General features: G+C 34.4%; 2 protein-coding genes across 2 annotated transcripts; one reads left to right on the forward strand and one right to left on the reverse strand.

Moving 5' to 3' along the window:
- The first annotated feature begins 5,203 nt into the window (after positions 1-5,203).
- On the forward strand, positions 5,204-10,010 carry LOC145628461 (protein RETICULATA-RELATED 4, chloroplastic-like). The gene is made up of 9 exons (XM_081680758.1): positions 5,204-5,842; positions 7,125-7,193; positions 7,751-7,882; positions 7,992-8,045; positions 8,175-8,219; positions 8,679-8,818; positions 9,114-9,239; positions 9,365-9,488; positions 9,587-10,010. The coding sequence occupies exons 1-8, from the start codon at positions 5,291-5,293 to the stop codon at positions 9,423-9,425; spliced, it is 1,179 nt and encodes a 392-aa protein (XP_081536884.1). The 5' UTR covers positions 5,204-5,290; the 3' UTR covers positions 9,426-9,488; positions 9,587-10,010.
- A 579-nt stretch (positions 10,011-10,589) lies between these two features.
- Positions 10,590-16,366, reverse strand: LOC145628460 (NAD(H) kinase 1-like). The gene is made up of 11 exons (XM_081680757.1): positions 16,159-16,366; positions 15,071-15,221; positions 14,841-14,960; positions 14,071-14,267; positions 13,743-13,856; positions 13,371-13,465; positions 13,090-13,196; positions 12,791-12,861; positions 12,155-12,233; positions 11,326-11,633; positions 10,590-11,158 (listed from the first exon to the last, which is right to left on the reverse strand). The coding sequence occupies exons 1-11, from the start codon at positions 16,174-16,176 to the stop codon at positions 10,847-10,849; spliced, it is 1,572 nt and encodes a 523-aa protein (XP_081536883.1). The 5' UTR covers positions 16,177-16,366; the 3' UTR covers positions 10,590-10,846.
- Between the last annotated feature and the right edge of the window lie 11,005 nt (positions 16,367-27,371).

Consider the following 27,371-nt stretch of genomic DNA (forward strand, 5'->3'; position numbering starts at 1 on the left):
CTCAAAAGAACCGTCAGCATTAAATTTATGACGAAAGATCCACATTGACCGAATAACATTCACATTAGGCGGCCTGGGCACTAATTCCCAAGTCTTATTTTCAATTAAAGCATTATATTCATCCAACATTGCATTATTCCAATTTTGATCATGTAACGCACTAACGGGATTTTTGGGAATGGGAGAAATATCCGCTGAAGTGGTATGGAGTAAATTGGAAGAATATTTTGGGTTGGGTTTTATTATGCCATTAATTGATCGAGTTGTCATACGATGTAGCATAGGATTAGTAGGTCGAGAAGGGGAATGGGAAACGGTTAAGTGAGGGGTAGGAGTTGTAATAGGAGCAATTGTACAACTTGTATCTGAGGGAGTTGGAGATGTGGGCTGCTGGCCCATGCGAGGTGGAGGATTACGGTGAGCAGGAGCTTGCTGGAAGCGAGCTGGACTGCTGTCCGGTGATACTGGGCCCGTGTGAGACTGCGGCCCAGTTGGAGAAAGAGACGTGGATGTGGGCTGATTGTGTTGTGGAAGAGAATTTTGAGATATTAAATGCATAACAGTAGAAGTGATATTATCATTATTGCTCAAAATTGAATAATCAGGGGCAGGTGTGTTGTGTAGTTTAGAAAAAGGAAATTCATGTTCAACAAAACGCACATGCCGACAAATAATTATTTTTCCACTAGACATTTCATAACACTTTGAACCACGGTGATTAGGAGCAGGACCGAGATAGGCACAAGGAGTGGACCTTTCTTGGAGTTTATTTATTGAGGAGGAGGGAAACAAAGGAAAACATAAACATCCAAAAATACGCAAATCCGAATAAGAAGGATCACGTTGATAGAGAATTTGAGCGGGTGAGAAGTAATTTAATACTTTTGTGGGTAGGATGTTTAGTAAATATGTGGCCATAGGTAAAGCATGATGCCAAAAGGTGAGGGGCATAGAGGCATGAGAAAGAATGGTTCGAATAATATTATTTATGGACTTAATGTGTCTTTCGGCTTTTCCATTTTGTGGTGAAGTATGGGGACAAGAAAGGCGAAAAGACATACCATTTTGTTCAAAAAATTGATCAAAAGTGCCATTAATATATTCCGTACCATTATCACATTGAAAAGTTTTTATGTTTCTTTCAAATTGCGTTTTTACAAAGGCATGAAATGATAAAAATAGTTGCATAACTTGGGATTTTTTAGCAATGGGAAAAGTCCACAAGAATTTACTATAATTATCAAGAAAGAGCACATAATAACGATGGCCGGAATAACTAGCAATAGGAGAAGTCCATAAATCACTATGAATGATATCAAAAGGAAGAAAAGTGTATGATAAAGAATTATAAAAAGGAAGTTTAGCATGCTTTCCAAGAGGACAAGTCGAACAAAAACTTTTACAAGCCTTATTACAATCAATCAATTTATTACTACGAAGAGAATTAAGAATAGCATCTCCCGGATGACCTAGGCGATCGTGCCAAAGATTGGGTGAGATAGTAGTAAAAGCTGAATTGATAGTTGGTGAAGTGACTCGTAAATTTGGAAAAAGAGGATATAAGTCTCCAATACTGTCACATCTCATTAGTCTGGTTCCCGTCTGTAAATCATTAACAGAAAAGCCAAAAGGGTCAAAAGTGATAGAAACCAAATTGTCTTTAGTGAATTTACGAACAGAAATTAGGTTTTTAATGAGTTTGGGAGCATGTAACACATTATTGAGAGATAAGGGAGGGTGAGGGAAAGGTAAAATAGTGCTACCATGACCAATGATCGGAATAAAATGTCCACTACCAACAACAATGTTATGATTTTTATTGCTTGAATTAAAATAAGACGAGAGAATACCTGCATCCGCTGTCATGTGAGACGTTGCACCGGTGTCCATGTAGTAGTTTCCGTCCGGTTGAGCGAAAGATAAAGCATGCATAGCGGCTTCAATATCGGTAGGAGCATAGGAACCGTATTGAGGAGCTATAGCGTTGTATGCTTGAGGTCTTGGGCCAAGAACTCCAGGCCCAGCAGCAGCAGGCCTTTGGGCCGGATAGGCTGGCCTTGGATGCCAAGAGTAAGAAGGGAATGGGCAAGGAGGGATCGCCCATCCACCCCACCCGGGCTGCCATGTGGACCACTGCTGAGGACGCGGCTGCTGACTGGGATGTGGCTGACTGGGCTGCTGACTGAACGTACGACCGGCCTGACCCATAGGGGACCCACCTTGCTGACCGGGTTTCCCTTTCTTCTTGTTAGAGTTACGTCCTTTATTATAATTAGGACGTTTGGGCACCGAGGAGGCATTATCTGATGAAGCAGCCACCATTGCAGCACCACCACGGAGACTTGAACTACCCGCCTCGCGAGCAGTGCGAGCATTTATTGTACGCTCTTCCATCTTCAACCTTGACCTACAACTTTCAAAAGAAGGTAAAAGCTCTTGATTTTGAATGAAATCAACAGTACCGCTGAAAGCTTCCGGTAAAGATTCGGTTAGCCGGAGAACTAATCTGTTATTTGACACCGGGGCATCAACATCTGTCCGCAAGAGATTGAAGATAGTTACAATAAAGATCAATGGATTTGTACACCTCGAAATCGGCATTGGTGAAATCCTCTTCGAGGTGTGTAGCCCGAGATGCCTTGTTATCTTGAAACATGGCTTCTAGGCGATTCCAGGCTGCCTCGGCTGTGTCGTTCCTTTTGAGAACGGCACCGAGAAGGTCATGAGAGATGGTACCGTAAATCCATTGAAGGACCGCGGCATCAAGCCGTCTCCACAAGGCAAGATCGGCTGTTTTGGCCTTCTCATAAGCATCCTTGGATATTTCCTCCGTCGGAGGAATTATGTGATCATACAGATCGTGAACCCGAGCAAGATTCGTAAAGAGGGTCGCCCACGAATGATACAAGCTCTGTTTGTTGTCGAGTTCGACAGGGACAAGGGACTTCACGTTAGTGATAGAAAGAGCAGGGTGAAATTTGTGGGATTCGCCCATGGTGATGAAGAAGAAGAGAAAAAAATCAGAGAAGAGGAAGAAGAAGAGGATCGTGTTTAGAGTCTGATACCATGAAAAAATATGATCCGTGATCTTTCCATTAACAAAACCGAAGAATATATACAGCATGTACAAGCTATTAGTTAGGCAATAATCATGCTAACTGATTTTGCTAACTCGTGAAGATAAAGATAGACTTACATATTTAACAAACTAATTGAGTAATCTAAGGAAACTAAATAAATACAAGATAAATACAATATAGAATATATTATGAAAATATATTCTAACAACTACTTATAGCGGGTTACATTTTGCTCATGCTTCATCCATCTCTTCCAACTTCCATTGAACTTCTCCTAAATCCATTTTGGTAACCAATAATAAATTGCATTAACGGTAATAGGTGATATGTGTAATATAGTATGGTAAAAAAAAACCTATAATATTCGTGAGAACACAATCTCATCTCTACATATGTGTTTTCTTCACGTTTTCTATAACCATTCATAACCACCTGAGAGGTGGTATTAAATAAGAACGCAAATTCATGAAAAAAAATAGACAATTTGGTGTCATCTCGAGTGCATTCAATCTTTAGTAGAATCTCAAGTGATCATGAGATTGGACATGGATTTCTTCTAAATTTATACAAGTATATAAATTTATTCTCATTACCATATCATCTTTTGTAACCGTTACCAAACAATAAGTCATTTCATATCTTGGCTCTTGGAATGGGTCAAGTGATTGTTGATGGACCATTAATTTTATAATATTGGCATTTGGCATGGTGCACAACTGAAGTGTATTGACTTGAACCACATATTTGATTAATGTGACCCATGTCAAGTGTTATGTTCTATCATTAGTATATGGTTTGTTATCTTAATATCTTGGTGGGTGAGTGTGTAATAGACATGATTTTGGATGTATTTCATGATTTGCCTATCAGTGTGGTTTATTGCTTGTTTTATTTATATATTTTAAAAAAATTAAGAAGATAAATAATTGGGAAAAAATAATGTCATTAATCCTATTTATGGGCATATTTCTTTAAAAGGTCTCAATTATCAATTGAAGAGTCCTTATTAAAATAATTTAATTTCTAGCTTATTATGATCGGACAAATCACATGTTGAATTTTTAATGGTTAGTTTTACTGAATATTATTGTTTTATGGTGAAAAGAACCGAGCTTAAAGAAAGGGATAGATGTTTAGAGTGATAAAAGGGTTTTTTTTTTTTTTTTTTTTTTTTTTTTTTTTTTTTAAGTACGCCTAACAAAAACAAGATACGAGATAGGATTAACTGTTAAAAACTTAAAACCTAAAAATATGTTAGAAACCACTTTGTGAATGAACCCTCTAAAACTAAGATCGTCTTGTATTAATAGTTAGTTGAGATCTTTTAAAGAAGACCGACAAGGTTACAGACTTACAGTAGTTGAGATTTGGAATTACTGGTATCAATTTTTCCAAAACTATTTAGATTGTGGATTGGATGGGACTACTCTAGAGATTGAAAATTTGGGCCTAAAATGCTTTTGGACTTGCAGTGGTATGTATGGGCCATATTCATCACACTACTTAGGAGTAAAGTAAAGTCCATCCCAAATCAATTACTGCTTTCGAGCCCATAGACCAGAAGTCCATAACTAGTGGGCTACGAAATTTGGTTAATATTACTATCGCCATTTTTTTTTTTTTTTTTGGGTTAGTATCACCATTTCTTTGATCACCTCATAGGCTCTCACACACACATAAAAACTAAAAAATTAAAAATTAAAATTCTAAAAGGACAAATATATTTTTGTCTTAGAATTTGCTAGAAAATTTAGATTTAAGACAAACTACTCGTATAATTTAGGTCATTTCTAACTACTTATTCACCCATTTTTTCGATAATTATGTAAGAAAATCCTGATGTCAAAGATTGTTTTTGCGACATACAATATAACTTATACATGAACCATAAACTATAAAAAGCTAGACAAAATAGTTGAAGGAATGAGCTAACTAGCAACTACTTCTACTACTAAAAATTTCTTAAACAAGTAAAGAGAGTCTCACCTAATAACACACCTAATTTAGAGGAACTTTAATTCCAAACTTTAAACCACCCTCAAAATAGTAAGTGCGTTAATCACACGACTTAAGAATCCTCAAAGTTTGACTTTAATTTACTTTTATTTTCCCATTAAAATTGGAGCTAAAAATTTTAGACCTAAAAAACAAACAAAACCACCTTTCGTTTTCTCTCTCCAAAATTCAAAAACCTTGAAAAAAACTCAACAATGGCGATCGCCGCCATGTCGTTTTCTCTCTCCTCTTCACCTTCCAACCTCAACCTTCACCATCGCCGGAATCTCTCTCCTCCGCTTCTTCCGCCGCCATTAACGCTTTCTTTCTCCTCCAAACAACTCACTCCTCTTTCCGTCTCCTCCAACCTTCTTCGCCGTTCTCCTTCTCACATTCGCCGACTTCTCCCTCTCGGTTACTCCGGCGGTGATTCCGGCGACGGCGGATTCTCCGGTGGCGGAGGTGGTGGTGGTGGTGGTGGTGGAGGTGGTGATGACGATGATTCCGGTGATAGTAAGAATAAGAAGGATGCATTTTTGATGTTGTCGGAGATCGGACGATCGGTTGATAGTTTGCCGAAGGATTTGGCGACTGCGATTGAAGAAGGTAGGATTCCGGTGGAGATTGTGAGGAAGTATCTAGAACTCGAGAAATCGGCGTTTTTGCGATGGTTGCTCCAATTCGGAGGGTTTAGGGAAAGATTGTTGGCTGATGATCTGTTTTTGGCCAAAGTTGGTATGGAATGTGGTGTTGGTGTCTTCACTAAGGTTTGTTCTTCTTGCATTTGATTTCTTCGTCAATTCTTAATTCATTTTAACATATGAATAAATTTGATGAATAAATTTTATACTTATGAATAAATTTGATGACAATGTACTATTGTGTTCCCCTGATATATCTGATTTTGACAGAGTATAGGATTGTTAGAAGCATGGCATTGATCATTATGTAATGTTGAAATGTTGAATGTATTGGTAGTTATTGTTTTGTTAATGGATTATCTTCGTTGGTTTTCGCGGTGGTTGAAGCTTTTTTTCTACCTTAGAGCTGAATGCTGGGGAATATATTCCTTTAGAATGTTGTAATATACTTTTGAGAGTGTGGAAGTGTACATTTATGATTGTGGGGAGGTTTACTTTTTTAGTGTGATGATATCTTTTTGGGGAATAAATTCATTTAGTGCGTGAAAATTAAGTACTTGGACATTTTTGGTGTGGAAAGAGGTGCTTTAGGTATCTAAATATGGTATGAGGAGATCAAGCACACTTTTTTTTTAGATGTATGGCGTACGGGGATGAGTAAAACGAGGACTCAGGGAGTATATCAAGTTATCAATGGCGTAAATAAGGAAGCATCTTTAGTGTTTGTGTCCATGATATCACTTTAAGGAGAAAATTGTGTTAAGCTCTTGAGATTAGTAATCCCAGGAATGTCTGGTCAATTCATAATATATGTTGAATCGGAAAATTTGAGTAGTTCGATAATTGTCATTGGAGCCCAGCCAGAGTCTGCTATTCTAATTTCATAATCTGTAACCCACCAATGGTTTTGACAAAAACAGAGGGTATCAGTTTTCCTTAATAAAATGCTTTTTCATTCTTGGTAATCTGACTTGCATGAGGATGAGGTTTTGGATCGTAAGGGTTGGAGGAGGAAGATTTTTGTGGACGACCACACGGAATAATCAAATTTGGTTCATGTAGCCGACCCCACTATTGAGATTAAGGCTTTGATTGATTGATTATCGGTAATCTGTTTATGTGGCTGTAAAGCTCTATCAATGTTTGATTTCATTTTATTGTGTTCTGATTTCATCACAATAAATTACGCTTGACTTTTTAATCCTAGATTCCTAATATTATACTACTAAGTAAAGAGGCGATCCTTAGTTTATAAAAGCTTACTGGTTCTTGTGATCTTCTTTCTTGTTATAGATGCACTTATCTCTTCATCTTCTTCTTTGGTCTCTATGTTTTGAGTCCCTTGTGAACTACCATGTGACACATTTGAACAGTCAATAATTGTGTTTGATTTTGTTTTGGGGTTCAGACTGCTGCAGAATATGAGAAGAGAAAGGAGAATTTCTTCAACGAATTGGAAGTTGTTTTTGCAGATGTGGTATGTTATTTGCAATATGCTACAATTAATTGTTCACTGTTGCTTGTCATTCAGCCATTGGTTTAACTTGATGTATCATGCTCATCTCTATTGTTTATGCTTCTTCTTTCTCATGTGATTACCTGATAGTATATCTAGAAAATGGGATGTGTAATCGAGATGCCCTGGCTTCTTCCATTTGTATACATGGATGGAATCGTATAAAATGATCCTACTAATTCAGTAGTCCCGTCGCTAATCTCATCTTGTACTCTATATTCTTTGATGTCTGAACATTGGAATAGCCATTGGGAACAGCTGGTCAAGTTATTTACCAGTGTAAATCAAGTTATTTACAGTCTTATCAGCTCCCCTCACCCTACTAAGTGAAGTGCCAAGGCTGGGGTTATACTGTTATAGTCAGGATAGGTTATGAATGCCAGATGAGCTCTCAGCTCTATGTCAAATTGTGGCTAGCTAATTGAATACTCATGTTCATCATGGACTCACAGTTTTGAATTTGCATGCAAGTGTTTTATTGATTCTAGTTTTTGATAACTTCATTGCTTCTATAAAAGGTTATGGCCGTCATTGCGGATTTCATGCTCGTCTATCTTCCTGCACCAACTGTAGCCCTCCGGCAACCTCTTGCATTGAATGCTGGACCTATAACGAAGTTCTTCCACAGCTGTCCTGATAATGCTTTCCAGGTCGTTAGTTGGTGCAAAATTACTTGTGTTTGATTATTTTACTACGTGTCAGATTTGATTTATGCTTGATATACAAGCCCTAATTCTCTTATAATGTCTCTATTTCTAGATTGCTCTTGGTGGTGCTTCGTATTCATTTATACAAAGGATGGGAGCTATTGTGGTAAGTTCATTGGTTATGGTTCCATGGGTTGTATTATCTTACTTTAACTGTTTGAACATTGAAATATGTTGACAAAGAGTTTCATGCTGAAGCTATATTTGATACATTTTGATGTATTTCTTTTTGCAGCGTAATGGGGCAAAGCTTTTTGCTGTTGGCACTACATCCTCTTTGGTATGCTATTGATTTTTGTGCTTATTCAGATAAACCTAGCACGTTCTCTAACTTCAGAAATATTGCTTGGATTTAATATTTGGCAATATATATCTAAATCATTGGTAACTTAAAATCATTCTCAACTAATTATGAGCTCATCTTCTTTATAGGAAGTATGGGACTTGGGCCATGGTTTATTCTTGATATCTAAGCTTTTCTGTCACCATTGAAACTTTTCATTTAACTTTTTGGAAGGGATAAAACTGCAAATTTCACCATTCTTGACTTTCACATGTCATTCTTCATAAAGCATGCTGTTGTATTATAGTCTATAAAACATGATTTATGTTATATGTCCTCTTGTAAATCCTCTCCAATGCCCCTACATGTTATTGTTCGGATTGGTGATTTTATTGCCTTACAGAGATCACCGAATGTCTGAAGCTACAAGCTTGATGATGGGTTTATTTTTTACAGGTTGGTACAACCATAACAAATGCCGTGATCAATGCACGTAAAGCTGTTGATAAGTCAGCTGCTGATGAAGTGGAGACTGTTCCTATACTATCCACTAGTGTGGGTTATGGTGTGTATATGGCAGTTTCAAGCAACCTGAGGTACGTTCAAGTATTGGTTTGAATTTTTTTTTCTCTCTTTTTTTTTTTTTTTTTTTTTTTTTTGCTGTGAATTCTTTGTCTGTTTACATCTGGCGGAACAAGGAAGGGGGGCTGCTGCACACACAAAATATTATACCCCGTATGTCCTTGTAGGTTTTTAGCAGGACATATCTGTTTCTATTAACTTTGTGATTATGTATTGATGTGGGTATCACAAATTCATTTACTCCGTGGGTTTAACTGGTGATATTTTTAATTGGCTGTTGCGCCTGTTACTGATGTTTCTTTTATGCAGGTATCAATTTTTAGCTGGTATTGTTGAACAACGGATACTGGAACCAATGTTCCACAACCAGAAACTTGTGCTAAGTGCTCTTTGCTTTGCTGTACGGACGGGCAACACATTCTTGGGTTCATTATTGTAAGTGTACTCTATGCTTTCATGAATATATTTTTGTCCTCCTTTTCACTTCACATCCCTGCTCCATAATTCATCTTGCCTTATCTGGCTGCCTCATTTTCCGCAATGTTTACTGTATCTGTTAGGTGGGTGGACTATGCACGCTGGATTGGAATTCAGAAAGCGCATGATGAAAATCATGCTTAGGAGTAGATTCACTTTGCATTTCCATCACACAGAACGTAGATCAACTGATTTATCGTACAAGAGGTTGGTGCTTCATGTTACATTGTTGTGTTTAATCTGCATACGGGAATGGAGCCAGTTACATATGTTGATATACCCCTTTTGTTTTCCTCTTTATGTAGTTGTATTTTACCACATTGATGTCTTGAAAGTGAGGTGCTCTAGAAGACTAAATATATTTATAAGGTAGGTCGGATGGCTATTGCTGTTACATTTTCATTTCGGGGCCAGGAAGGGAGACCTTTCCTTTTGCTTCGCGCTAGATGGTTCTTTGGGACTTGACAAGGATCGCCAACAGTGTTTGAAGCTGCCTCTTGATTCAAAAATTATTTCAGTTGTGCGTTTGATTTAAGATGTGAGCCATTTCAACAGACTTTGGAGATGCCTTTTGGTTAATTATTGCAATTATGCATTTAATTAGAGTTGAGCATTTTCTCCTTTCTATTTTGTGTTTAAGGGAGGGGAATACCTAAATGCAATTGTGTTATATATGATGATGATATGTTAATATTCAAAATTTGCCAATAATGTTAAAGATGTTTATGATATGGAAGTGTTTTGAGGATTTTTTTCTTACAGTTGGGAGGTTTTGTTTCTACTTTAGAATTGAGTTTTGTGAACTGTAATTCGTTCAAAATATTTGTACACAATATAAGTGAGAACGGAGAAGTTTAGGGAGCATATGGACTACTCTATGCATACTCTATGCGACTATGCCTATATGGTAAGAGTATGGAAAATATTTGCTAGACATAATCGCAATCGAGCCAAAGGTTGTATAGCCACACCATGTGGCCCTTAAGGTCTACATACTTTGTACACAGACAGTTATCTTTGATAGATACTTCGTATGCGTTATTAGCAGGTTAGATCATGGTGCAGGACTTTAAACCCAATGAGGTTGTACAGAGGTAAGGAGACCATTTAGCAGATTTGTATTTTCTTTTTCAAGAATTTAGATATATCTTCAAGGGAATTACATGTATGACTTGCTATTTCTTGCTTGAGTTAAATAGTTAACCGTTGAGTTTAGGATCTTTCCAAATCTCACCAGCTAATGGATAACCTTTGGACACAGGCGCCCATCCAACCCCGGAAGACAGTAAGAATGCTTGGCTTGAATGCTGTGTTAAAATGTAGTGCTTGCACTTTGAGTAATGGTATACATCATACTTGTAAGATTAATACATTTTATGGCTGGTCCATCTTTCATGATCATCAATTCTATAGATTACAGTCCTTACACAATTGGTCACCTACATACAGTGGCATGAAGAAAGATGAAACCAGCCATTCATGTTGACGAATCTCTCACCTAGATCTGTGAAATGAAAAACCGCATATATGGCAAACTAAACACTTGCAGACTATTATGTTAAGTATTATGTGTTTGAAGTAGGACCATCAGAGTTCTGTATCTTTCTCAGATTCCAGTGCAGCCCCTCGTGGATGCTGCGCAAGAAATCACTGGTAGAATCAACTTGACATGCAGTTGGCACAGGCCAAGGAGCCATGCTGCATATAAGTGTATCACCAGGACCCAACTCTTTTCTGTCTTTCCCATCGAATGATGCATATGCAGGACTTCTGCTGTTATATGGTACTTGCACTCTCACTGTTACATGCTCTGGCAGTATAAGGGGTCGAAAGGACAGAGAGTGGGGGCAGATTGGTGTGAATAAAATGCCAGGAACCTGTCAATAGAATCATAGTCAGAAAGCTATGAAGTGTTCATTTGCGTTGAGCATTTGTACATGAAATTCTACTCAGTAAAATAATCAATTAAAAGAACAGTATAGAGGGATCAATAGTGAATGACAGATAAAGTGTGTACAATCAACAATTATAACAAAGATCAAACCTGTGGATGGACCATAGATCCTCCAGCTGCCAATGAATATGCCGTACTTCCAGATGTGGTGGATAAAATTAATCCATCTCCTTGAACACACGTCATGAAATTGTTGTCACAATAGCATTCAAGATTTGTGAGAAATGGGGATATCCCTCGATCAATTGTAACTTCATTCAAAACAAGGATTGGCTCCTCTGCATCGAACTCATGTTTAGCCTCCTCTCGAATGACATGGCACATCAACCTGTGTCGCAATGTGATGCAAACAGGACCTCGAAGCACTGAATCAAGTGATTCCTTGTATTGCTCCCTATCTAAGATGTGTTAAAGAACAACTCTAAAAAAATAAAAATTATTAGGGTTCTAGCATTTATTTTTCTTTGAAGGAAAGGGTTTTAGCATGTTGATCAATGTAAGTTACCATATTTATAAAAATCTGGTTTATTTAAGTGTCTAACACACCAATTATGAAATCCCTAATCCTAAAGGAAGCGTGTGATTACCCTGCAACTGCTCCCAATAAAAATTTCATTGGGAATAGCTTTAAGAGGAGAGGATTGGAATGTTTGGCTAACCCTTTTAGACAAACTTCATGAGAAGAAAACATCATAATTGCACAATTTAAGAGAGAGAACAGACCATTAATCTTTTTCATAAACAAAGTTTTCTATCTCTCATGAATCATTTCCCCAGAGCATTAAGTTAAACTTGTTGAAAACACATTAAATGCTTCTTTTGTTTCCTAAAATGACTTGTACTTGAAAACAAATACTTAAAAGACTTGAATTTATGAGCCAAGAGCCCGAAAGAGCAATATGGTAAGCACAAAGGATACGAAATGCAGTCATGAAGCCCAGAGATCCCATAGAAAGTGGAACTACAGGAGGAACTGGTCCTTTGAACAATGAAGCAGCCTGCAGCAAGAGAGTAGAAATTAGCCTAGGATTGCAAAAATGAGTAACATTAAATCAATAGTTAGCTGCTAGCATTTACGAGTATATGACTTCCCAAAAGATATATGTCAATAATCTAAGCGAACCCTGCCAATGGCTGGGTTAGGGGAAGTCATGATGTATAGTTGTATATATCTAAATCAAACAAAGCAAAAATTGCAAAACAGGCTAATTCTGAAAGACTCAAAAGACCTGAATGTTCAGATTTTGGAAGGGAATAGTAGAAAGAACCACTGCAAAAGCCTCTTGTTTCTAAGCTGTCAAGAGCTCTTTCATGAAAATGACTAAATGATTCTTTTTTATTTTTTAGTCATGAATTTCATTATTGAATTTGGCCAACATCATAGAACTCAATATTCTCAAGACAGCAATTTCTGGAGATAAACAACTTTCGCATGTATATGAGCAAAAGTGTATGAATTATTTAAGTGCAGATCAAGCTAATCCCTTTCATGTATCTAACCTCTTTTTGTCATTTGCAGTCCAATAAATAAAATAGAAAAGGGAATGAAACATACCCAAATTACAGTTCCATCCCCACCAAGAGTCACGACCAGATCAACTTTTTTATGCAAGTGCAAGATCTCATCTGTCAATTAAATACATAAAAAAAAAGAAATAGATTTTATAAAATAGTAAATTGTGTTCCTCATCTCGTCATCCATAAAAGGACTAACATAAAAAACAAAAGCTAAAGAATGTCAAGGCTACTATGAGTTAATCAAAAATTCAAAAACTACATAAAGTGACAAGAAGCACAAGTTTAAAAATAGGTACTGGCAATATTAAGTTGAAGTACTAGATCTTTCAATCTTACCATCCTTCCAGGTCTGGACAAAGTTGAAGAAAGATGATTCCTTTGTGAGATCAGATTGAACTCGTGGTTCCACAAAAATGTTTAGATTCTTCTGTTCCTTCAACCATCTGCAAAAATTGAAAGTATATCTGGGGTTACTTGAACCTACAGTAGCTTCTCAGATTGAGGGCACAAACAACTTCCTTATAGAATTCAAATAGAATACAGGTATTGGATCCAAAAAGAACTTCATCAGAGCAGAGCATTGATATACTGGCACATTAATAGTTAGCATTGTTTACCTGACTAGTTCGGAGCATAGAAGTTTCACAGAATCTGATTTTGGCTTGGTCAAAATAAGAACAGTTTGGGGATTACTGTCCCACTTGAGATATATCTGAAACATGGAACAAACAATCACTCAATTGAGGAAAAGAGGGGCTAAACATAGAAGAACACAATTCCTTAGACACTGGAAAACCTTAGCATTGAGTTCTAAGCATGCAACAAGCAATCATTCGTGAAAGAAGAGTTATTCTATACAGACATAATTAACTATTAGAATCTGCAAACTAGATCGTTTATTTATATTAGTTTGCAAGTTATGCAATACAGACATAGTAACTGTGATCCACTCACTATTAGCAGCAAGCAGCAGTGTTGTGCATGTATACCTGTTTGCTACTGCGCTCAGTAGTTTTTATGTTTCCACTTTCAAAAGAGACTACATCATGCTTATACCGATTTCCCTTTGAACGGTTTCTATTCCATGAAAGTTTGAATGATGCCTGCATAAAAACAAACAAGTAATTGGAGAGGGTAACATTAGCAAGGGAATTTCAATGCCCAACATAATGAGGAAAGAATTTAAATATTGATGGTCAATAAAATTGAAATGGATATTATGAATGCGAAGGATGAGTCTCTCAATTTCAGATCATTTCGATTGGACGAGAAACTGCAAGCTAAATCACATCCAAAGATGGTACAATTAACTATTACCTTCTTCACCATCTTTTTGTCCACAGACTCAGAATCTGATGTTGGTTCCCCATCAAGCACCTCATGATTGCAGATTCCATTTGCCCCACAGCAATGCCCATTTTTCCCATTTTCCGGGAGACACTTTTCTGGTTGGTCAGGCAAGTCAGCTGGTCTCTTATCAGGGAGATCACAACCCGAATTAACAGATGATGATGCTGCAATGAAAGATCAACTCATCACAACACTTCTAGATACCACAGGTTTTGTCCTTTTAAAGGCTAATCATTGACAGCAATGTTGGGAGCCTCTGGCAGAGTGGCAGATATACTGAATAAGGAAATACAATCTGAACATAATGAAGCATTTGACAAGGAATAACAAAATCTTCCCAACAGAAGACCTTCATAACAACCATGGATCTTCATCTTAGACCACCAAGCATAACTAATAATTTTTTGAGCACTTTAAATGTCTGAAGGTCCATCAGTTCCTTCAACCTAGTCATTGAAAAGTGTTTGGGTTTCTGTAGCTATGTTTTTCCTACAATTTAGTTCATTACCCGTATAAATGTGAATGCAAACTTCTATTACTTTGATGATTGAACTACAGAAAGGGACTGCAAAAGAATTCATTCTATGTATATAACTATATACATTAATGAATGAACTATGGAAAGAACTGCAAGAAATCATTCTATAATTAATATAACTCAGTACACCCAACCAAAGCTGCAAGCAAAGGAAGTCATAAGCAAAATAATATAAGTTGTCCATGTATATATAGGAGACCTTTGCGTTCTAGTTGGAGAGTCTTTGCCTTCTCCAGCTCAAACATTCGCTTCCATTCAGCTGCCTCAGCTTGAGCAGAAGTTTTTCCTTCTGCAGCACGCCTCAGTGCCTTTGCAACAGCTAAAGCAGCAGACAAATCCGTAAGCATTTTATCACAGGTTGAACATAAAAATACTGAAAAATAAGACTACTGTAAACTAGATATACTACCAGGATTTGACTAATCTTACTTCTCATAGCTTCAGAAAACTCTACAAGATTATTGTCTAATCCTTCGAGAGGTAGCTGAAGCATCTCTTGTATTGCCTTTTCCGAATAAGCAAGGGGAACCATTTCTGAAGTTCCATTTTCATGATATGAACTGGAAACCTTTCCATTTTCCTACATGCAAGAACCAAGAACGGTAAGTGTAGCCCAAGCTTTAATCAGGCCAAAAAGCACTTCAATGTCTACATTAAATTAAAAATTATACTGATGCCTAGATGACAAAAAAAAAAAAAAAAAAAAAAAAAAAAAAAAAAAAAAAAAAAAAAAAACACTTTCCAAACCAATTTATTCAACAAAACAATCAGTAATGTTCCAAATAAAACAGGGAAAAACAAATTAGACTAGATTTTGAAATTTTTATCCTCTTAAGTAAATCTATCTAATATTAAGGCATCATCTGACATTTCTACTCCTTTTTCAATATGATTCCACCCCAATTTTATACAAGTCCAGCCTGGTCAAACCTAAGCACCCTAAGCCAAGACACCGAAGCATAAACCTCAAGTCCATCAGACAATCACCACAAAACTCCTAAAGCACTAATCAAAGCGGTCACCGGGGTTCGGAACTTGGTCTTAATGATGGAATGCCTATGATCACCTACTTAACCAAGTTGGGTTACACCAAAATTTAGTACTTATTTTCATGAGAATGCTAATCAGTTATCTTGCCAGCTTTTAGCATAAACCTAACTAATAATACCCATTTTAATACAGCATTCAAGCTAAGCATTCATTACCATTTCAAAATAAACCCAACTGATAATTCCCATTTCTAACATTAATATAAAATTAATTGCTTTAAATTCAATCAATATCACCAAATTCATCAAACTTTCTGAAACCAAATCAGCATTCACGATCACACATTGAAAACAATCCAAATAATTAACTTTAAAGACACGAACTTGCAGCTTAACCCACAATTCTTACAGTAAACTGAAGTAAAATAACAGCAAAAAAAATCAAACAGAAACCCTAAACCCAACTAAATTGTGCAAAAAAAAAATCCAAACTTTGAACTATAAAATAGTAGAGATGATTAAAATTACCAGTTCAGGAGTCGTCATGGTCAAATGCAACCCAAAAAACCAATCAAATTGTGAAAAGAATAGAGAAAAATTGAAGTGATTTGAATGAAAATCAACTGCAACTTGAACTTTCTCTCTCAATGATTAGAAATCAGCAAGAAATAAATACAGGAGTTGGTAAGTTCTTCAATATTTGTTGGAGGGTAGAAAAAAAGTGGGGTTTTCTTGGTTTCTTTATAACGAACGAGATTTTGACGACTCTCAAGTCTCAAGACTTGAGTAAAGAGATTAGGGGGTCCCCACTATGGGGCGTGGAGACTTTTGATCAATTCTTTGGAAGAGAAGAGTAGATGAGATCATGATTTCGGACAACGAGATTTGTTGACTCTTTTCCGTGTTAACAATTTTCGTAGTGATTGAGACTATACTTGATAGGATAAGTATTGATCATAACGTTTATGTACCAATGAACACAAATAGAATGACGTTTTTGTAAACAATAGGAACATGAGGAAAAACAACAGTACATTAAAGGTCTGTTCACATTTACTGAATTGAACTGATTGGAATTGAACTGAACTAAACTGAATAGAGCTGAAATGAATATTTTATGAGAATAGGAAATTAGGAGTTGAACTAATTGGAGCTGAATTGACCCGAAATTAAGCTGAAGTGAACACGCCTTAAATGTACCACTGTACCATTAAGAGAGACAGAAAAAATCTTGAAGTAATAAAAATCCTAAATTACCCTCTTATGTGCATGTAAAACACATAAACCCTATGCGCAAGATGCACTCTACTTGGTAGGGTAAAGGCTTATTAGTTATTTCAAATCTAATGTGGAGTATAATTATATTTCCTATTTTTATTTCTAAACAATTAAATGTATATCTACTATTATACTTTGTTTGGTTTGGTATTAAATTTTACAATACATGTGAATATCACTATGGGCCCATTGACTTCAGCATTGTCTTCGGCTTAATTTCAGTTCAATTCAGCTCTAATCAGTTCAGTTCAATTCAGCTCTTAATTTCTTTCTCTCATAAAATATTCATTTCAGCTCAGTTTAGTTCATTTCAGCTCCAATCAGTTCAGTTCAGCTCAGTAAATGACAGACTCTATCTAACATCATTTGAACATATCTCATATCATTTGAACTTAATTATCACGGATTAAAAGCATAACAAATCTATTTATTATTATTTTTTTATATCTTCCAATATTTTGTTAAACGTAGTGTTCTTCTTCCCCACACACACACACAAAAAAAAAAAAAAAAAAAAAAAAAAAAAAAAAAATTGCATTTTGCTTAATGAATAAGTACCTATAAATTTTTAATTTTTAATCCATGGAATGAGTCACGTATTTGGACGGATCGGGTTATGCGAAAATGAGATAGAATATTAGAAAGGATTTAAAAATAAAACAGGAGACTTGTGTAGTTGTGTTGTGTTGCTATGAAAAGAGAATGAGGAAACTTTAGTTGGATGAATTATTTAAAAAATATATTTCAGTTATAAATTTGACATTATAATACAAAGTAATTTATTATTGTAATATTATAGCCATTATCCAAACTTGACTAATAATATAGAATTACTTTGTATTTTTATATGATTATAATATATTATAGAAAAATACATATGAGGTGTATTGATGTATTTATTATTTTTTAATTTAAAAAATACACAATGTTGGAAAGTCTTATCTAAAGATTATAATATGAGGTGTATTAAAATCTATTCTTTTTAGCTATCTCAATGGCCTTAAAATCAAATGTCAGATTTTCAATAATTTGAGTTTAAGTTGGGGAAGGCTTCCCTTATTGGAAGATAAATCTCCACATTTTTATGTCTCGTATTCGATTCAAGCCCATTTAATAACATTAATATGATTAACTTAGAAATGATATAGTTGGTATAAAACATATTTATGGGCTTTTACGTTAAATAAATAAATTGTATGATTAATGGAAGCGGTAGTGATGATTGAAATCAAACTATGTATAATGTATGTATTGTCAAGATGTGAGTCGTTCATTAATCATTATAATGTTTTGGTCTAAGATTTTAATTGGAATCTTACTTGCAAATGATAGTTTTGTTCTAGAAGAAACGACAACAGAACAAATGAAATTTTCCTCTCTTTCTTTATTTGATTACAAGCAAACAAAAAATAAATACGAAAGTATATTTTAACTACATAAAATAAAATTAAAGAATTTTGAAAGATTTGCAAAGATGTATGAAAACGATAGGAAAGATACCCCCGCGTAAGACGACTACTAGTTTGGGAGTTGGTACTTTGATAGCCACATTCATGGAACTCTTTTTTTAGGTGGACATTGATTGACCAAAAAAAACTAAGGCCCTGTTTGGTAATAAGTTTATTGGGGACTGGGGGTATATTAGCTTATTTGACTAACTTTAGCTGATTGACTAGTCAAACAAGCTAATACAAGTGTTTGGTAGTAAGCTTATTGAAAGAGCTTATTCCACTAAATAAGCTCTTTTTGAAAAAGCTCATTTTAGGAGCTTTTTCAATTAGCTTATTCATTAATTATTGTGAAATGACACTTATAACCTCATTTAATTTAAAATCCTATCTAAACTACCTACCCCACAATTAGCTTATTGGTCATTTCACATACTTAATCACCTTTAAGCTATCAGCTATTTACCAAACACTTTTATATAATCAGTTAATACAATAAGTTAGTCAAATCAGTTAATAAAATCAGCTAACTCAATCAGCTTTAGCTTTCAGCTTTCTCCCAAACAGGGTCTAAATAAGGCGGTTTGCGTTAATTTTATTTCAAGACGGTCAATCTAAAAGTAATTATTATAATTTTTTTGAGAACCTTAATTGTTAATCCCTTCAATAGTGACTTTTAATTTCTACTGTAATGAATTTGAGTGTAATTTAATCAAAAAAAAAAATGTGTTGGTCGAATTGTCAAATGCTAAGGTGACTAAATATTTGCACAATTCTTCCATAAAATTAAATTATTTCATAAATCACCTTACAAAATGTAGGTTTTTTTTATCCTTATTTTATCTTATACTCTCATGCATAAAATCTTATATATGGCTGACCTCACGGTGTGATCAGCTATCAAAGGGTTTATGTCGTTAGTGTAATAGGGATTACTTGGTCAGTGTCAAAGGGGTTACTTCGTCAGTGTTATAGGGTTACTTGATCAGTGTTATGGAGATTGCTTTGTCATTATTACAAGAGTTAATTGATTAATGTTATAGGGATTACTTTGTTATTTTATAAGTGGCCATACCTGACCGGGCCAGCCACACATAACAGTAAGACGAGCTGATTCTAATGCGACGTATCATATCTATAACTATATTTGAAAGCTTTACTAATGCTGTAGAAAACAACGATGATTTTTATCAAAAATTTAAAAAGTTTAACTGATACCATAAAAGGCAATGTTTTTTTTTTAAATAAAAAAACCAGTACAAGTAACGGTACAAGCCTTTAGTTTTTATCATAAGACCAAGACCTGATTAATAATAACTTAGGGTTCGTTTGGCATCACTTTGGTTTTCTGTTTTTTTTGTTTTTTGTTTTTTAAAACCATATAATATATGTCACATAACGAGTAAAAAACTATTCAAACTTATTAAAATCATAGTAATTTTAAAAACTGACAACAGAAAAGTGGAAACACCTTTTTCTTGTTTCCTGTTTTTGGTTTTTAGTTTTCAAAAAAACAGAAAATTGAAAACAAAAAACGATGTCAAACAAGCCCTTAAATACTATAATTGATATAAAAAAATTAACTAAAAGACAAAAGCTTGAACAATATTCCATCTATATCAACATAATTCCTTTCACTTGCATTATTCCATCTATATATCAACTCCTTTCACTCATCATTCCATTTATACATAAGAAAATAAGATATGTCATTGTATTTTTTTGTACTATCTTTTGATTTTAAATCTTTACCTTTGTATGGTTTGCTATAAATATCATCGTATTATTCATATTTCCATCAACCAATTGTAATACAAATACTGTTGAAGAATAAATCTCTCGAGTGTCACCATATGTAAGTGTCCCACATTGGTTGAAGAAAAGAGAATTAAACACTTTATAAGGCTAAGGGGCTACTCCTTCTATTGCCATATGGTTTTGGGATGAAACCTCCTTAGACTTGTGAAGTGGACTCTCTCTCTCGGTTTGCGGGGGCGGCCCAGACCCGCGTTTAATATGACACTTTATAAGGCTAAGGGGCTACTCCTCCTATTGCCATATGGTTTTGGGATGGAACCTCCTTGGACTTGTGAAGTGGACTCTCTCTCTCTTGGTTTGCGGGTGCGGCCCCGCGTTTAATAAATACATAAGAAACCGTCATTGTTAAGATAGAATATATCTTGTTATATGATAGGAAAGAATATATTGTGTAAATATTATCTTGAGGTGAATTGTTCCCCAAGGCATAACTTTGTATAAATCAATAACACTAAAAGACACACCAGCAATGACACGTGTCGTCTCCTGGTGTATCTTTTAGTTTTGATTTTTTTTTAATTTTTTTTTTGTTAAAATTTATTTAATTTAAATTTTTAATAAGATAAATAAAGATTGGCTAAAATGTAAATTGCTTTAATGATACTAAATCAATATAGCAAGAGTTTATTTTATAATAATATGACATATATTGGAACTTTAACAACCGTGCATTATTGCACGGGATCTAATCTAGTATTTCATAACATACAGTGAATGGAGCTCAATTTGACAGTCATATATGGGAATTTTATTGGTATGTCCCATGCCAAGATGCTACGATGCCAACCTTCACTAATATCCTATATTTATTGGAATATAATTAATAATTTTTTACAAAAATTATATTACCACAACTGGCTAGCAATAAAAAAATAAAATAAAATAAAATTATATGAGTAAATTATTTAATATGACACTCAAACTACGTACAAAAGTTTTTTTTTTTTTTTTTTTTTTTTTTTTTTTTTTTTTTTTGGACAAGCTACCGACTTATTACAAAAATGGGAATGATTTTTCTGAAGGCAAAATTTATTTTTCTCCCTTAACGTCTTTATGATTTTAACATTATCAAGATAATAATAGATTTATGAATTTATTTTAGTTTTTATTGCACTTGGTATATCAAGACTTTCGAGAGTATATTATAGAAGTTCAATCAATATATATTTTTTTTCAAGTTTTACTATTTGTTTTAAATTAAGAGAATTTTACATGACACCATATAATTTTATTAATTTGACAGATTCAATCCCTTAGTATTATATATATATATATATAGTATTTTATATAAATACAAAGCATATTACTTGTATTTACAAATTCAACTCTTCCCTCAAAGAAAAAAATAAAAATAAAAAATCATCTGTAATAGCGACGCTTGTTCCCCCACCAAACTCCAATTATTGACCAAAGAATTGTTATTGACTTTTCTCACATAAACAAAAGAGACTCCACAATTGACTTGCCTCCAAATTTTGTAAAAATAAAAAATCAAACAAAAAACGACTATTATTGAAATAGACCATTCCAATTATTCAACACCATACACTAAACACTTTCTTAATAATATGGTGGTTTCCACCTAAATGACTAGAACCGAAAGTAAAATTCCTAAAAATAGAAAAAGACTTGCAAAGTGAATAAACCAAAATGTTGACGTAAAAACCACTTAATTTCGGACAAGATATCAAGGAAGGTACTCCCTTGGGTGTTTTTGTTTTAAAAAAACTTCCTGCGTATGTAAATAAGTGCTTCAATTACGTGTTTAGAGAATTGAAACACTTTTTAAAACAGAAAGAGAGTGAATTAAAGGCATCACTTGTATTTACATACACATAGTTTTATATCAATAGTTTCAATACAACTCAACAAGTAGTGTATTGAGACTATTGACTATAGAGGCAAAATTAATGGGAGAAAGTGAAAAAACCCTTAATAATATTTTTATTTAAAGGTCGGGTTGAGATTAAAATTCAATTATTGTGTCTGTTTACATTTTTTGGTTATCCGTACATATGTACATTGAAAAATATAATCACTGAAGATCGATCGAGTCTATTTTTAAGTAATAAGCAATTTTGAACATTTAGACCTATTTTTTTTGTTGCTAATAATGACTTATTATATTAAAGATGCATGATCAAAGCTTCCCTTCTAAAATATAAACCTTAATATATAATGTTGTACATACGTACCACAAAAACAAGCTAATAAGATATCTAATTTAAGAAAAATAAAGCAATAAGTTGGACAACTAATTACATTGAGAAAGAAAATCAGTTGAGTTTAATAAAATCTAATTAAGAAAGTAACTAAACCTAATATCGATTAATTAGAACATAGTCCTCAAAGATAAAGCCATCACACCCATAGCCATCACAGTAGTAGCAGCAGCAGCAGCATCACATGTACAATCAGAATCAGAATCAGAATCAGAATCAGATTCCTTCTTCTTGGGTGGTGTAGGCGGTTCTAGGTAAGGGATCACATTAATCCTGGTGTTGATCCACCCACCATGCACCAACCCGGCCTCGGCCTCGGCCTCGACCTTATTAGCCTTAGCCTTAGCTGCCGGGCGTTTAACTTCTAGTTTGCGAACGTAAACTGTAGGTTGTTCATCACCGGGTATGGCCTGAACCTCTAAGGAGGTTGTACCAATGAGGCGATCTTTCATCATTAACCCGACTGCAAGAGAATGTATTTCTATGTTTATGTTACGTACACTTTTGCATTTGGTTATAATAGCGGAACTTGTCGTTCCAATTTGGGTATGAACCACCATGCTTGTCAATCCGGGTGAACTGCTTTCGAGTCGGGTCGTTCCACACCACGGCGTATGTCCGCATTCGTCGACCAAGTCTTAGTCTCCGGGACCTAGGTGGAGGGTCTAGGTCTTTGCCTGACTCCAAGGTGAACTCTATAGCCCAACTTTGGCTCTTTGTTTCGGTTGATGACTCTACTGCCATAATGTTGTATGTAGTTTAACAATATTTTTTACTATTCTTTTTGTGAAGGAGTGAATTCCATTGATTATTATATTTATAAAGGTTGTTACAAATTTACAAAGATAGTTTTGTGCTTTCATATGTGTCAGTTGACTTGCCCGATCACATAGAAAACGCGCTGAAAAATTTAATGTGTTTAAAAAAATTAGTGCGTTTCTGGTGTGGCCAGCCGCACGGTGTGGCAAGGTGCCACATTAGTAACCCCTAAAGTAACCCCTCGAAGTAACCCCTGAAGTAACCCTTAAATTAACCGCTGTTTAGTAACCCCCGAAGTAACCCCTAAAGTAACCCCTGAAGTAACCCCACTAGTAACCCCTGTCTAGTAACCCCGAAAAAACCCCCGAAGTAACCCCACTAGTAACCCCCGAAGTAACCTCTGTCTAGTAACCCCCGAAGTAACCCCTGAAGTAATCCCTGTCTAGTAACCCCCGAAGTAACCCCTAAAGTATCCCCTGAAGTATCCCTTGAAGTAACCCCTGTCTAATAACCCCTCTAGTAACCCCTATCCGACCTAGTAACCCCTGGTCGAATCTATTAACCCCTAACCGGATATGATAACCCCTGACCTAACCATCAATTCCACCGATAAAGCCGCCACAAAACCACCAATTCCAACCACCACAACAATAATCGACCACCACCCATTCCAACCAAAAAGGATCAAAACAAACTATAAATCAATTTGGTGTATGAAGCATATGATGTCTACTAATGTAGAAATTACAGATCTAGGATTTGATGATTGCCTACTTTTTGTGCCTCTGAACAAATGGCGAGTTCTTCGCTTACTCCTCCGCAAAAACAACAAATTAAAATCAATGAGATAATGATAAAATAAAAATCCTCTACAAAAACATCAAACTAAAATCAATGAGAGATCATGATAAAATCAAAACCGATCATCAATGCAATCAAATTGGCTAATTAGGGAAGACTGAGATGATGACAGGAGAGAGAAAATAATAATTTGGTGATGATGGTGCCAATGACAGCGAAACCGACTAGAAAAGGCCAGTTAGGATTCCATTTTTCTTGAAGAATTTCGCTGAAAATGATGATTAGGGAAGATGAAGAAGAAGAGTGGAGGTGTTTTGCTGCCATTGATGTAAGATAGGAGAGAGAAAGTGAGCAAAAGGAAGGGGAAATACAGTAAAAGTGGGAAAATAAAAAAAAAATGCAAAAAATGTGGCTGGCCATATGGTGTGGCCAGCCACATATGAAAGTTTGTGTAAAAAATTGATAGTTCAAATTAATTATAAAAATAATTTTTTTTTTTTTTTTTTTTTTTTGGTGGTGATCTTTTTCAATAGAATCTTTATCATATAAAATATTTTATTTAAAAGCTTCATCTAGTAATATGACTAATATCATAAATATACTTCGTATTACTATTAGCCTATTAGAAGAATAATCTAGTCCGGAAATACAATAACAATATTATATACGTACAACTCATTAATTTGGCTCATAATAAAATCTTTTACGAGTTTTTTTTTAAAAAATTTTTATTCTTTTTTAATGTGGAGGATTTATGTAATTTTGACAGTATTTTGAATTGATGAATGCATGGCTTTGGGTACAATATTGATAATAAATAATAATTGACACAATAAATATAAAGTTATCCTAAAATGAGCAAAAAAAAAAAATGCCCTAATATAAATAAAAATTACCCTTACATAAATAAAAGTTTCGAAGTATTTATGCTTTATTGATAAAACTTGTTAAAAAAATTGTAAAAGTGACCCTAAATTTGATAAAATGTGACCTCCAATGTATAAATTACTTTTGAAGCTAATTTATAAACATTACAGGCTTCATGTTCATGATTAATCTCCATTATTATTACAATAGAAAACACATTGAAATCAATGTTAGAATATTAGATCCATATAAAAACGTTATTCCATCCATCAATCAAGAATTAGAAGTACTGTGAAAATCGATCATGTATCGTTGACGGATAATAAAGGAATATGTTTATTTATTTATTTCCACTGTTTTTTTTTAACTTAAGTATCACTTAATTTTGTTAGAAACTACCTATCAAAACAAGATTTGTTTCAAAAAAAATATTAAAAGATTTTGTAGGAAACTATACTGCTTGGATTTTCAATTTTGACCTGATTTTCCGGCGTTGACCCGTCTCAAAACACCCCCAAAATCACCACCTCATAGCCCGAAACTACCCAACCAACTCGGAATATCCCCAACCACCTCGAAAATAACCTTACCACCTCTAAAACCAACCCATAGTATTTTACAATATTTTAATTTTATTAGATAGTTTCTTACAATAACATTTTTTTTATTAAATAGTTTTTCACTATCTTGGTTTTAAGAAGTAGTTTCCAACCAAAAAACCCAAAATAAAATACAACACCAATATTCCAATACACGGTGCATTAATTTAGCAAATAAAACTTTCTATGTACAACCTGTATTAAAGAGGTTTATCTCAACCCTATATACTTTGTATATGGTACCTAAAGGTTTGAGATTAAAAACCAATTATTATATATGTAGTACTGTAGTAGCCTCGATTAGGGCTTGCTTGTTCTCATTACCTGAACAGCTGAAGTGAAAATAAGCTAAAGAGAACATGCCCTTACTTTTAATTATTTTGTTATCCATACATTAATAAATATAGAAGATAGATCGATCAAGCTTAATTTTAAGAAATACTCCCTCCGTTTTAAAATACTTGTTCCACTTTTCTTTTCCGGCCGTTTTTAAATACTTGCTCCATTTCCTTTTATGGAAAACTTTTACAATATTTAATTCATTTCTCATACTTAGTGGACCCACTTAACTGCCAGACGTTTAACTTCTAGGTTGTGAACATAACATGTAGGTTTTTCATCATTAACCCGATTGCAACGGAATATATTTCTATGTTTATCTTATACTTTTTCATCCGGTTATAGTTCCAATTGGGGTTTGAACCACCATGCTTCTCAATCCGGGTGAAAAGCTTTCGAGCCGGGTCAATCCACACCACGGCGTATGTACGCATTCGTCGACCAAGTCTTAGTCTCCGGGATCTAGGTGGAGCTTCTAGGTCTTTGCCTGACTCCAAGGTTAACTTAATAACACAACGACTTTGGCTCTTTGTTTTGTTTTGGTTCATCATGTTACGTTGTAGTTTAACAATAATTTTCTCAACTCTTTTGTGAAAGAGTCTATTCCATTGGTTGTAACTTGTATTTATGAAGGTTAAAAAATAGGTTCTCTCAAAAGAAGGGTTACAAAGAGTCAAAGATAGATGTAGTGGTGTTAGGAATTCTGACATAATACGTATATGCAGTATTTCCGTTAAATCTAATCTGATATTTTTGCTTATCTTATCACTATTAAATAAAGTCGTGTCTTCATCAAATAAAGTCGTGTTTGTATGGGTCCTTTTCCCCAAAGTCTTAATACTTTGGTGGAACTTGATTTGATTTAATATAATTCCGCTCGTTTGGCTTAAAAAAAAATAATAATAAATAAATAAATAAATAAAGTCGTGTCTTCATCAAATTTAGGATAAAATAATATTTTAGAGCTTTGATGTATCCCATAATTGGGTTACTCTTGAATTTAATGGGCTTTTCCTACTCTTTATTATAACTCGTGGGCTAAGTTGGAGACCATATACTATAAAAATGTAACAAAACTCTAAGATACATAGTCAATCTAAGAATATTATATCTAGTTATAAAAAAATTGCATATAAAACGTTTAGGTATATGCGTATATCACTAATCATAATTCATTGAATCAAATAAAGAATGCTTTCATACAACCTATGATCATACCACAACATCAAAAAAATACAACCTATGATCATTAAGTAAATATTGCACACTGAATTATTTATCGCATAAAGCATTCGAATTTATATTATTCTTGTAATTTGATTCATTTGACCGACATTGTATTTAAGAAATTGATAAATTTTGTAATTTCAAATAAGTTAATTTTATTCAAATAAGCTATTTAGAGCATCTCCAATGGTTTAATTGTAAGGACTTGCTTGCAATATAAATAAAATTTCTAGCTACATGCTTACCATTGGAGAACAAAAAATTGAGCACCATGCTAGCAATTGTAGCCCAAACAAGCTACATGCTTGATTGAAAAAGAGACAAATAAAATCCACTTATATTTTAACATGTGTATAATTATTTATTTATTTATTTATTAAAAT

The sequence above is a fragment of the Chenopodium album genome, chromosome 4 (genome assembly GCF_948465745.1).
Source record: "Chenopodium album chromosome 4, dcCheAlbu1.1, whole genome shotgun sequence".
Taxonomy (NCBI): domain Eukaryota; kingdom Viridiplantae; phylum Streptophyta; class Magnoliopsida; order Caryophyllales; family Amaranthaceae; genus Chenopodium; species Chenopodium album.

Bases quoted from the DNA above. Each gene is read 5' to 3' on its own strand.
- LOC145628461 (XM_081680758.1), top strand. From the start codon at position 5,291: ATGGCGATCGCCGCCATGTCGTTTTCTCTCTCCTCTTCACCTTCCAAC. The intron at 5,843-7,124 runs GTTTGTTCTTCT...TTTGGGGTTCAG, and splicing joins GTGTTGGTGTCTTCACTAAG to ACTGCTGCAGAATATGAGAA. The intron at 8,220-8,678 runs GTATGCTATTGA...TATTTTTTACAG, and splicing joins TTGGCACTACATCCTCTTTG to GTTGGTACAACCATAACAAA.
- LOC145628460 (XM_081680757.1), bottom strand. The intron at 13,857-14,070 runs GTAATAGTTAAT...GTTTTTATGCAG, and splicing joins ACAAAAAGATGGTGAAGAAG to GCATCATTCAAACTTTCATG. The intron at 12,862-13,089 runs GTAAGATTGAAA...TTTAATTGACAG, and splicing joins TGTCCAGACCTGGAAGGATG to ATGAGATCTTGCACTTGCAT.